Raw genomic sequence first — 12906 nt, 5'->3', positions numbered from 1 at the left:
ACTCTGGTGTAAGCAAAACAATTCTTGCACACTTATATATTTAACATTCAAAACATGTTCAAGTAATTATATGTATGTATATCTATATATATATACTGTAACCTATTTACAACATGCCAGTGCTGATATTAACTGCCACAACTTAGATAATCTTATTCAAAACCGTAAACCTTTGTTTAGCTAAAATAATATATTGTTTACTTGCCAAACACATACCAAACATTCAAATGCTATGTACAGAAAGTCTGAATTTATGGATATGATACAATACTAAGCCAACTACAGCACTGCATGGTTTAGTCTCAGATAGTGCAAATAAGAAACCTTGAACTTTAGTTCAGAGGTGAAGCTGTTGATTGGTCTGTTTCACCTCGGCATGGAAACTCTACCACAGAGAAAATTTGAACTGGCTTTTCCAGACAGGTATCTTTGGTAAAAGATAACAGCATGGAATGAGTAATTTTGTCTCAGGTTTAAACAGGCTTTACTAGATTTTTAAACAAGCATCAATCAATGAAGAATTTTCATCAAACTAAATAGCTATCTCACTAGCAATTTGAAGTTTTAAAATAAATTAATCTTCTGCTTAATCTGTTTCCTACAAATAGGGCAAATTTTTAAAGACTCGGCACAAGTGCCACATGTGGCATGACCACACTGGAACACGCGGTTTCGCTGGCGTTCCATGCAGATGGGGCAGTTGATTGTGTCTTCCAGCTCCTGCAGCCTCTTCTTCAGCAAAGCTTCTTCAGAAGGAGAAGCAAACTCTGAGGGGTTGACAACTTGGCCATCTGTAAACATTGATATGAACATCATGCACTATTATCAGTAACACAGTCTGGAAACAGTTATTCACATCAGTCATTCAAGCATGACTTAATTTGTTAAACAGAAAATCTGAACTTAGGTAGGCTACCTCGTGTTCTGAATTTTGGAGTGAATAGCCCAGTAACTTCAAAGTGGACATTAATAATCAAGAAACATTTTCAGTATCATTAAATTTTAATAATTATACTACATATTTGATTTAGGCCCTATATGTTGTTAATATTTTTGGAAAACATCTGGTAATGAAATTTAATTGAAAACACACAATAGCTAGTAGGTAATGAAGCTGTTTAATTGTATAAACTATATCTATACGAAAAGAACAGCTGTCCCTATAGTAATAAAAAAAGGGAATGGTGGGTCATGAATGAATAATGATCAATTGAAATTAGTCCAAAAAATATGACATCTGGTTAAAATAAAATGTCTGTTGGTATGTAAACAAAACTTTAGCCCTAAAAATACTCTTTAAGTTTTTATACATTAACAAATTTTATAACAATGAATTTTTATCAGCTGTGCTTTTTTTTTTTGGTTAAAAATTTAAGTCTTCTCAGAGATTGAATACAAAAAGCAACATTTTTTGGCCTATGTCAACAATAATGGTCTGGTCCATCTCAGCTAAGTAGGTCAAAGCCAAAGAATTCAAAGAGATTTGGTGAATGGTTTTTAAGAACCTAAATCTTTGTGCGAATTTTATTGAAAAAATAATAAGAATTTTCAATAAGAACTGAACTCTTTCTATACAGCAAGCTTAACATTATTTCTATACTTGTTACTTACAGCGATGATTGGCTAAGACTATAAGAAATCAAGAACTAAATTTTCCACCGTATTTAGAGCGCTTATAAAAATGCTTATAAAAATGTAAATTCGACCATACAATCAGAAATGTAGTGTAGATCCATTTAACTGGTCTTATAGTGTTTAGTATTTATAATAAAAGAAAAAAATGTGTCTACACACCTTGTGTTCTCTTCTGATCAATAATCTCCTTACACTCAATGCATTTCTTCATCTTGACGCAGCAGTCAATACAAGCCACATTGTGGCCACAGGGGACAAAGGTGACCAGGGCAGTGATGTTACAACACACCTCACACTCCCTCTTCACCTGCTTGCTGTTATTCTGTTTGATGGTGCTGGCAACATAGAACATTACACTCAGTCACAACAAACACTTTGCTTGTACATACAAAGATATTTATCAATACAGTATTAACATCTTTTCTTGTCATAGGAGAAATGCAACAATATTAGTAGTAAACATTCCTCTTTAGACCTAACGATAAATTGGGCAGATGAAGTGGAGTTCATGTTTCTTGACCTTGACATATAAAGGGATAATGTGGTAACCACTATGCCTAGCTGCCTTAACTTTTGCTAACGCGAGTTAGGTACCGATCAGAGTTGGGTGGACTCAGGGATGTTCCACTAACTTGAACCCGAATTCAAAACTATCGGGTTAGCAGTCTAGCACTCCACCGCTAGGCCACACTGTCCCATAATATTAGTATTGCAATACAACAAATAACATTTTTGTAATGAAATGTGTTAAGTTTGTAAAAAAAATTTTTAAGTCACCAACTCAATTATTTAAAACAGTATGTAACAGGCAAACAGAAAATGAACCAGGTAGTGGAATAAAATAAATGTCATAATTACAAGGCTGTTGCAAACTGCTTGATCACATCTTCTATTTTAGGATCAGCAATGATCTCCAATGGTGTTTTTCCTTGATGATTTTTCTTTTGCAGATTTGCACCTTGCTGGGCTAAGTAGCAGGCGATGGCTGCACCTGTCTGCTCTTCTTTATCCCCCATTCCTAGATGGCTACGGATCTGCAAGGAAAATAATATTAAACTGAAAACAGTTTAAATGGTGTTTTTATTTCAGGTGTGTTGAAATGTTTTTCAAGATAAAACTCAAGATAGAGTGTAAAGGTAATAAGGTAATGGAGAACAAAAAATGTTAACATAGGATGTAAAGCTGATTTAAACAACACATCAGTATGGCACACAGAAAGCTATTTATAAAAAAAAATTTCAATCATAAAACTATCTTTTTTTTATCTTAATAATGCCTTTACTTATTTTTAAAGAATATTCTTCACATGCTTATTTCATACAAGTGAATCAAAATCATAAAATTACAGAGAAAATCATGCAAATTCGCAGCTCTTAGTGTAGGATGTAACAGATAATTCGATAACCCCAGCATGTAAGGCCATATAGAGAAAAAAAAACAACACTTACAGATGTTAAAGCTGGTGAACTGTCCTTCTCTGTGGCAACTGTTTGTCTCATCAAGGCCAAGTGTAGACAGGTATCACCATCTTCATCAGATACATTGGTATCAGCACCTTTGGTCACAAGCAGTTCAATGATTGACATGTGACCTTGTGACACAGCCAATAGGAGAGGAGTTTGTTGCCGGTTGTTACGAATCTCAATATCAGCACCAAACTAAAGAAGAGAAATGGCAACATGATTGGAGCGTACCATTCTATAATATAATATGGATATTAGGGACAACATTTTTCTTGAAAATAAACAGCTCAGTTTTTAAGACAGACAATTTTTATAAGTAAGGCATTGTTAGTAGGGATGCCATGAAATTCTTTTATTGGGTTTTACCAATAGAGCAACATGCATTTACTGTTGTCTTTTGTTGAAGTATATGCATGACGAAATGAAAATACCTGTAGAAGAGTAGTTGCAACATCTCTATGTCCATTTAATGCAGCCAGATGGAGGGATGAGAAGCCATCATCTTTTTTAATATCTACAATCTGGGGGCATCTTTGAAGAATTTTTTCTGTTGCGCTAAAAAGTAAAATTATTCTTATAAAAATAAGTACGTAAAGTTTGAAGTTTTCTTCGCCTAATGAGGGATGGTGGAGTTAAGCACATAACTGTTAACACTACAGTTCCAAGGTTCAAGTCTGCAGGAAATCCTGATTGGTGCCTGGCTTAGTTGGAAATAGATGGCTAGCCATAGTACTGGACACACAATCTTTTCTAATGTTGAGATAAAAGAAACAGACTTTCTTACACAATTCTAGCCTTCTAAACTCACTATATGGTCAATTTATAATTCTAATAAGTAAGCTGCCAGTATAAATACTTAAAACAATCAAATAGTTAACATTTTTTAGCCTACATACCATTTTTTGTCAGTTAAAGAAAACTAAAACTGTTTGATTTATTTATTTGGCCCCTATTCAGGTAATATATATTTTCTATAATGATAATTTACCCTCATATAAAAGAAAAAAATCAAATAAAACTTACAAAACATTTCCTTTCAAGGCTGCATGATGCAGTACATTAAACCCTCTCTTGTTTTTCAATGTAAAGTCAATGTTTTGATAGGAGACCAGCTGTTCAATTATATTGTGATTCTCTTTACCAATAGCATCGTGTAAAGCTGTGTCCCCATAAGCATCCTGTTGTAATAAGGTAAACTTGGCTTAGACAGGGTTATTTAATTAGGTACATTCTAGCTTGTGTTCAGTGTTGTTAATGACTGAATACACTGAATACAACAAGGGGTTGTTAAAAATTTAGAGATGTGCATTCCATTGTTATAAAAATGGTAATGTGAATTCTTTTAAGAACATAATAAATTCATGTTTTAAAGATTAAAAAATGCAATAACAAAATTAAAAACGACAGATTCTTAAATATAAAAGAAAGCTTTGGTATTAAATAGAAAAAGTAGAGGGAAAAACAAAAACTATGGTGGTAATCATGTGTGGGTGCTCACAGACTAGATTAAGAGATGGGGTAATCTGTGTGTAACAATTAAACCCAACAAACAGACTATTGAGAGAGAAGGTGACGTTACCTGTATGTTAACATTACACCTCCAACTCAACAATGCCCTAACACACTCCTGATGTTGTTTGTTGACAGCTACATGGAGAGTGCTACAGCCACCATTGTTCAGGGAATCAACAACAGCTCCTTTAGACAATAACTGTTGCATAACCTCAGGTTGGTTGCTAACAAAAAATTTAATAATTTTTTAATTACTTTTTGCATACAATTCTAATGTATACAAACTAAAGAGATTCTTAATAGTAAAGATATTGATCAGCTAAAGGTGAATGCTATTGATCAAATGAATGTGACTTATTACACTGACTGGTCAACTAAATACAATTATTATAACAGGATTAATCTGCTGAACAGAACTGTGACAGCAGGACTGGTCAACTAAATGGGATGATGTTAATACAGAGCTGGGTACAAACACTGTCCACTCATCATTGTAACAAAAAATGTATTTTAGCTCGCAGAAAATGGATTTTTCAAAAAAAAAAAAACAATTTTCCCTCAATGACTCACCCAAAAGCTGAATAGTGCAAAGCAGTGTCCCCATCTTCATCCTTTGCCTCCAGACTTGCCCTGGATGACAGTAGCAGGGCTACAATATCTTTGTGTCCTTGATGACTTGCTACCTGTAGTGCTGTTTTACCAGAGCTCTGTTGGTCCACCTAGAAAGGTTAAATTTATAATTAACTTTCACATTATCTTAAATTAAACCTGGGCTAGAGAAGTAGTTTACATTTAAGATAAGTTAAGCTTATGTAATCACACAATCTGATGAGGAAGTAAATGCTACATACTTTATCAGGATACTTTAAGAGAATATCCCTGACAACCTCAATGTGTCCCTGGGCAGCTTCTCTCACAAGTCTGTCTGGGCCTGTTTCTTGGCCTTGAGAAGACCGCAGCTCTGCCAATTGTTCCAGAATAGAAGTGAAGGCAGCTGAAGAGTTAAAAGAATAAATGGTTACAAATAATAAAACTGACAAATATTTTGTTACAAAATGAAAGTATAGTAAATGGTTATTAAAATGAGAATTAACAAAAAATGAAGTAAAGTTAGGAGCAATTGGTCATAAAAATGAAAGTTTGTAAAAAAAATCAGTATAATAAAGTGTCTTGAACTAAAAATAAAAAAAAAAGAACAATAATAAAGCATAAACTTGATATTAAAATGGTTTTTAACTATTTTACAAAACACCAAAAACAAAATTTCACTTAGACAACACGAAAGAACCAAATAAAAAGAGAGAAACATACGCATAGCTGCCCTCTGGTCATGTGTAGAGCCCAGTGTGTTATTCATATCTTCAGCACCATGAGGCACCAGGGTGCAGCATAGGGGGTTGAATGTCCACTCCTGATTAGCCACCACCACACGCAAATCTCCATCAGAGTAGACTTTTTTAACTACACCAACTTTACCAAGTGTCTGTGATACAAAAAAGTATTGAAAATGTTAACATGAGGGGTAGATGAGTGACACAAAGAAAATATAGGGGTTTAGCTCTGCATTAATCACTCACCTCATTTAATAAAAGCAGTTTTCACAAGAAATTGCAACAATAATAATTTTGAAGTAAAAATTTAAAGAATCTTAATGGAATTTTTAAAAATGCGTTTCAAAATAATAAATGTTTCAGCTAATTGCTGTAAGATGGTGCTACTTACATTTTTCATGACATCTGTCCACTCTCCATGACCAGCTTGCCACTCTTTGACTTGCTGTAGGTTGTCAGAGATTTTGACAAAGTCCTCAGTGTGGAAAACGTGGACCTAAATAACAAAAAAAAAAAAAGATTCTTACTTGAGGAAAGTATTAAGTTGTAATTTTATAAATAATGTTTGTTGTCTCATAGTTTATCAACAACAAAAAGCAAATAGACTGACTTTTTTAAAATTACAAAATGAAAAGATGAGGCTTTTTAGCATTTTTAAAAATTCATTTCTAGTTATAAGATCTAATTGTCACGTTTGTGCCTTGAGGTAATTTAGGTTAATTGATTTACTACAAATAGGACTGCTTTATTTAATGTTATTCAGATTACATTGCAGTTCACATTGACAAGCAGAAGTTGTTTTCTTGATTTATCGTTTTTTAATGTTTTATTTTAATGTTCTTATAATTTTTGACACATCAAGACATACCTTAGTAAGTGCATCAGTGTGGAAGGTCCACCTGTTAGCACAGCCTTCATACTGAACTCTCACATCACCTCTGTCCGTGATTCTGTGAACTGTCCCCACTTTGTTGATGTACTAAAAATAATATATGACCTCATGTTTATACAGAATACCCTCAATGCATGGAACAGTTTTTGTCAAACAAAATACATGAATACAAGCAGCTGATCAAATCAACAAACCTCAGCCATCCTAGGGTTCCAGCCTCCATGACCTTCCTGCATCTGCTTGAGTATCTCCACATCCAAGTCACATCGCACTTTATCCCCAACTTTAAACTGACTAGGTGTTCCTGGGCCATCCGTTTCAACGAATTCTCCTTTTGGAAAAAATAAAAATATTGTTTCTCATTAGTGAAATATATTTATTGAAATATTGATCATGTTAGGGAAAGTAAAGCCGGCTGGGCATAGTGCTGACCACAATATCCAGTTCATATACCAAGGTCAATAAAACAGGTGAACTCTACTCCACTTGCCATATGGACTGTAAAGTTTTAAAGGGTACTACACTTTCTATTGATTAATTAAAAACAAACAGACTCTTCTAAGAATTCTTTCAACAATCTAGTATTGTAATCACATTTTCTCTACAAGTCCTATCAGTATTCATTAAATTATCAAATAAGTGGAATCTCAATCAAACTTTTAAATATCTGCATGTACAAATGTACATACATATTAGGTTTAATTAGACTTTGGACATGATAAAAAATTTCAACTCACCAAGCACAGGTAAATGATCTCTGTAATAATGTCCTCCAGTTGTAGCATGAGTATACTTCAGGTCAACCTTGCCTTTGTGTCCCATACGATATACATTGGTGGAGCCTGATGACCATGTGACGTGGGCCACACTCCGACCAGACTCAGTGTCCCAGCCACGAATGTCTGTTACTTTTCCAACCTTACCTTCCCCACCTGTAAAAATGTTGTTAAATCTTTAACACTTATAATATCCAAATTTTAGCCTATTCTGAATAAAATCATTGTAGTGCAAAATCAAATATATGTTACTATCACACTAATACGATTCTAAACACAAGGTGAGGTGAACTTGGATTGTCTGTAACTAATTGTACAAATTCAAATTCTATGACTAAAAAACAATAATTTTAAAGAAAATTCATTGAAATGATAATCTAAAAGTATTAGAAGTGTATAAAAATGGTAGAAATTTTTTTTAAGCACTTACCATCTTGATTTCCCCAATCCCAATCTGGTCCACGTGCAACTCTTGCACCTGAATATATCCCAAAAGCTGGAACTTTTTGATTTTGGCTCATGCAGCGTTTTGGAACCTTGATGCTATAGAAGTTAAGAGAATACAAATTCTTAAAAACTTGGGAAATTTACTGCATCATATTGCTACAAATGTATCAAACTCATAGATAGGTAATGTTGAAGTGCAAATCTTACCCTTTTGATGAAGCATTGTCAAATCTCAAAAATGCATGTTGTAAATCATGTTTATCATTCATGTAACAGAGCATACACAAGTCAAAGTCATGGCATTTTGTACACTTCCACCTCATACCCTGAACACCTTGTGTTCGGCAGTTATCACAGATAATATTGGTATGTTTCACACCTAAAAAAAAATAAGTTAATAATCCACAACCTTAAATTTAATATCTATTATTATAACATTAATTCCTTTCCATTACAACTTTATTTTTGTGTAATTATCTCTATCTAATTTATATTAAGTCTTGATTGGAGTTTTTATATTTAACATAAAAATAAAGATAATATCTTGAATGTATACTGACCACAGGGTGCATTATCATAAACACGCAGATCATAGGCTCCTTGATATCCTACTCTATAGTTTGTTCTAGCGCCAGAATCCCACTGAACAACAACTGTTTTATCTGGTGAGGTCTGGCTACCAGGTTTGCCAATTTCAACGACTGTTCCAACATGTCCCTCTCCATTGTCTTGGTTTCCCCATTTCCAGTCAGGTCCTCTGACCACCCTCACCCCAAGCTCTACAGACATGCCACAAATCTGTAGTGATAACAAAATTAGATATTTTAACCCAGACTAGACAGAATCATTATTCACAATTCATGATGGGAAAAAACCCATCAAATGTACTGCTTAGTAAATTTTTGCAACAAATTGAACCTATTGTTGAGATACTAATTGACAGGAAACGGCATGGTCAGATGCTAGAGTATAAGCCTGATAACCAGAAAGTCTAGAGTTTGGATCAGGGGCTCAAGTCACTAGTTTTGATAGGTATCTGAGTCAGGGTAAGTAACGGATGCTGATGTAAAGTTCAGTGATACAATTGACGATCAGTTTCAAAAGTATACCTTTTTTTAAAAATACATTGATGCTACTTATTTAGCAGAGCTACAGAAATCTTTTACTTTAATTTCTTCTTCTTCTTTGTTTTTAATTCTAGTATTGGAAGGGATTTCCTACAACAGAATTTAGTATTATGTGTCAACTGGTTATGGACCATATAGGCCGTTAACTCAGATTTCAGCCTGTTTTTCTTTTTGGATTTGATTCCATAGCGTCTGTCCAACCAAGAACAAAATACAGGGCAGCAGCTGTTTGGTTTTGGTGTTGTTGATCTAGGAATCTATAACTTGCTAATGTCAATTCAAAATAACAATTATCCTTAACCTAGAATCTAAATTTTTTTTTTTTTTTAAAGTTGATCTAAATTCTAAAAAAGGAATTTCAAAATCAATCAGCCCCCCCAGGCCTAAAATTAAAATCTAGCATCAATTCCCAGTTCCAAAATTAGAACTGATCTCTATTTTAAAAAAAAGAAACAACAACGGTGGTGTTACTATGGGGTTTAGATCTAACTAGATTCTAGTTACGAGTAGAAAGATGAGTAAATCACTCACTGAGACCTGAGAGAAAATTAGCTCTCTCCTCAGTGAAGTAGATCTAGCTGAGCTGAGTTTGTCGTGAAGTTTAACAGACCTAAATTAGTTCTCTATAACAACAAATATGGCTCCTTCAATTTCATTAACTAATTGTTTATTAAAAATTCTTTTCAAAAAAAGACATTTTAAAATCCCAAAATACTCTATGTGATTAAGTCTAAACTTAAATTACTGTTATTATTATAATAATAATATCAATCTCTATTTGTGCAGACGGCCATGTTTCTTAGTAAATTGCCAGATTTTTTGTGAGTATGGTCTTTAATCAAGGATAAACACAACAACAATGTTAATACATTTTTCATTAAGCGTTATTGCTGTATTAATCTAACTCTGTTTGTAAAAGAGAATAATAATGTATAAGATATATAAAGTGTGGAAGCTCTAAACAGTTATAAGGAAGAGAAATCGAAATCACAGTGAAATTCTGCTGTCGCATATTTGTGTAAGACAAACAGCACAGCCATTTTGTTTGTATATTTTCGACAACCCCTTTAGGCCTAGTCACTGCCTATCACTATCCATATTAAATTTCAGCCAGATAACAATTAATATAGACCTAGATCTAGTGTAGAGAAAGATTTAAATAAAACAAAATTACCCTTTATTTTTATTTTTTTTATATAAGCCTATAAAACAATGCTACTATATCGAGTAGGCCTATAGGCGCACCTTACTATGCAAACTTTTTTTACAAACTTTCATTCTAATGGGCGGCCTGAAACTTGCTAACGGCATTTTAACAACTTCTCCCTAAATTTTTTTTCAAATTTGACACGCAGGTCAAGACCCAATGAAAATACAATAGCATTTCATATAATTACATTTGCAATTAATTAAAAAAATATATATTTAAAAATTGCAATGTGAAGTGCCAATATTTAGGCGCTATTACACTCACTCGGTGCGTTTATTAAGTGTGCACGTGTTTTTAGTTTCCCGATTTTATTTTATCAAAATAAAAAATAAATTAAAAAAGTGTTATATAACCGCATTCCGCAAGCTATATAAATGAACTACAGAGAGCATAAAATGATTATCTATAATACTATATATAGTAATGCAATACTACTTATATGAATCAAAATTTAGTAAGAAAAATGTTCGTAGTTCATAAAACTTTACCAGCCTATTCAATACTCAAAGTATCGACCCACGCTTTTCTTTCTAGTTATATGAATAATGGTGCTTTATTAGGCTTTTTATTATAACAAAAATTAAATAAAGTAGTTTTACACTTGTTACATCTTTATTTATTGATCAATTAGTCAATGTACAAGTTATAACTTAAAGAGGAGTAAGCTGAATACGAACCATGAGTCAAAGGTAAGTGGTCTCTGGCCTAGTCATTTTAGGTTGAGGTCTAACGTTCTACTTATGAAAAGTTTGAAGTTCCAAAAAGTCTAACTAAAACGTTGATTGTCAGATGCCACAACAAAGCACTGGTTTTGTTCACGTTAGCTACTGATGCCTATTTGTGGAAACTCTGCAAAAAGTTCTATCCGGAGTTTGGGAAGAAAATTCTAGTTTTATCCCAAGTTGTCTCTGCCAAAAATTTAGGGGTCAAAATATAAATATTTGTTTAAAAATTCCAACAAGCTTCAAATCACAATTATAATTTAAAAAAAAAATATATATTTAAAAAAAAAAAATCAAGGGAAATAAGTTTTAAATTAGATGTCACCAGACTAAAGCTAGGGTAGTTTCCCTTAGCTCGTATCCATCCTTTCCTCCATTATTTGTTACCAACATATTTCTTGTGAATTAACAATTCTTTTGAAATGATGCACGTGCATAGATGAATCAATTTAAGTAAATGTAATGCTTACGTTTTCAAACTAGCTAATTATTGAAGCTGATCAAGGCGGATTTAACATGTTAATTTTATCACTTGGTCAAATAATCTGTTTAAAAATTAATGCTTACCACGAAACTAAGATGGAATGGGCATGTCACACAAGTCAATGGCCTACCCTAAACATTGCAGGGCATGGTGTTAGGAAGGAGAAGAAGGGGAAGGCAAAGACGACATTGGATGGAGGACAACTAGGAGTGGACTTCGCTGCCCATTGCAGAACTACTTGAAGCTTAAGAGGACCGAGAGGGCTGGCAGAGAATGATAGGATAATCAGCTGTGGTGCCCCAACGACCAAATAAGGGTTGAGGTATCATTGATTGATTGGCTGATTAATTGCTTACCATCAAATATGATTTATAAAGCCTTAAGTGAATGTTTAGGCAACACATTTTAATTTATTTTTCGCTAACTATATCAACAATTACATAGTGTTTACCTGGGCATGTTAGCCCATAAGCAGGTTGAGATTATACTGGCTTTAATGTTTCGAGAAATTCCCTCGATAGGGAATATTGTAATTTTGTCAAGAAAATAAATAAATGAATGAGACATTTTGACAAATTTCGACGTTTTACACCATTTTGAATCGGAGAAAAAAAAACAGTTTTGTATGTCTGTGTGTGTGTGTGTTTGTTTGTTTGTGTGTTAACACACTCACTTGTGTACCGTTTCAGTTTGTTTGACGAAATTTCATGATTAAATAATGAATTGTATACGCATATTTCTATCAACTTTTAAAGCGATTTCAGATAACCGGAAATCTCGAAGAAAATATATTAAGTTTTCATGAACTTACAAAAAGTAAAAAATAATGGGACAACCAGTATTTAAAACCAGAAATCCCCCAATGTTATAAGATACCTAAGTATAGTTTCTTGTTTATGAAATTTCGTCTAACTAAAGCAGAACCGAAGACATCACATTGAAAAGTGAAGGAAATGGAAAGCATATGATATTAATTAAAGCATGATACGATACAAAGGCGTAGCCAGGAATTGGTCATGGGAGGGGTTCAAAAATGTTTCCCGATGTATACAATATATATATATTGTATATATATATATATATATATATATATATATATATATATATATATATATATATATATATATATATATATATATATATATATAAAGTATATGTAGGCTATATTTTATAGGGATGGGGGGTCCATGGGAGGGGTCATAACCCCCCCCCTACCCCCCCCCCCCTTGCCTACGCCACTGATACGATATAACTTGTTGACCACTTTTTAAAAAAAAACTTAATAGGCCTATATGTATGTGAAAACT

At 33.3% G+C, this 12906-nt stretch overlaps 1 protein-coding gene across 4 annotated transcripts; it reads right to left on the bottom strand.

Annotated features, from left to right (window-relative positions):
• Positions 1 to 243: 243 nt before the first annotated feature.
• Positions 244 to 9970, bottom strand: LOC131932186 (E3 ubiquitin-protein ligase MIB2). 4 transcript variants are annotated; one of them, XM_059289055.1, is made up of 18 exons: positions 9715 to 9970; positions 8617 to 8854; positions 8264 to 8435; positions 8040 to 8152; positions 7571 to 7765; positions 7028 to 7164; positions 6810 to 6920; positions 6333 to 6437; positions 5922 to 6093; positions 5462 to 5604; positions 5181 to 5329; positions 4678 to 4834; positions 4122 to 4276; positions 3530 to 3653; positions 3084 to 3293; positions 2494 to 2669; positions 1795 to 1970; positions 244 to 791 (listed from the first exon to the last, which is right to left on the bottom strand). In XM_059289055.1, exons 2-18 carry the CDS (start codon positions 8843 to 8845, stop codon positions 565 to 567), a joined length of 2751 nt encoding a protein of 916 aa, XP_059145038.1. In that variant the 5' UTR covers positions 8846 to 8854; positions 9715 to 9970; the 3' UTR covers positions 244 to 564. The 4 variants fall into 4 exon arrangements, with proteins under 4 accessions (XP_059145038.1, XP_059145039.1, XP_059145040.1 ...); XM_059289056.1 differs by having other exon boundaries at positions 9721 to 9970; XM_059289057.1 differs by having other exon boundaries at positions 9794 to 9970.
• Positions 9971 to 12906: the final 2936 nt, after the last annotated feature.

This window comes from Physella acuta, unplaced genomic scaffold (assembly GCF_028476545.2).
Source record: "Physella acuta isolate Inbredline_101_S28 unplaced genomic scaffold, ASM2847654v3 ptg002107l, whole genome shotgun sequence".
NCBI classification, from domain to species: Eukaryota; Metazoa; Mollusca; class Gastropoda; family Physidae; genus Physella; species Physella acuta.
This window is presented reverse-complemented; position numbering and strand designations above follow the sequence as displayed.

Coding starts and splice junctions, on each gene's coding strand:
- LOC131932186 (XM_059289055.1), bottom strand. CDS start 8,845: ATGTCTGTAGAGCTTGGGGTGAGGGTGGTCAGAGGACCTGACTGGAAA. Junction 8,153..8,263: donor GACAATGCTTCATCAAAAGG/GTAAGATTTGCA, acceptor TAACTTCTATAG/CATCAAGGTTCCAAAACGCT. Junction 2,670..3,083: donor GTTCACCAGCTTTAACATCT/GTAAGTGTTGTT, acceptor TTTTCCTTGCAG/ATCCGTAGCCATCTAGGAAT.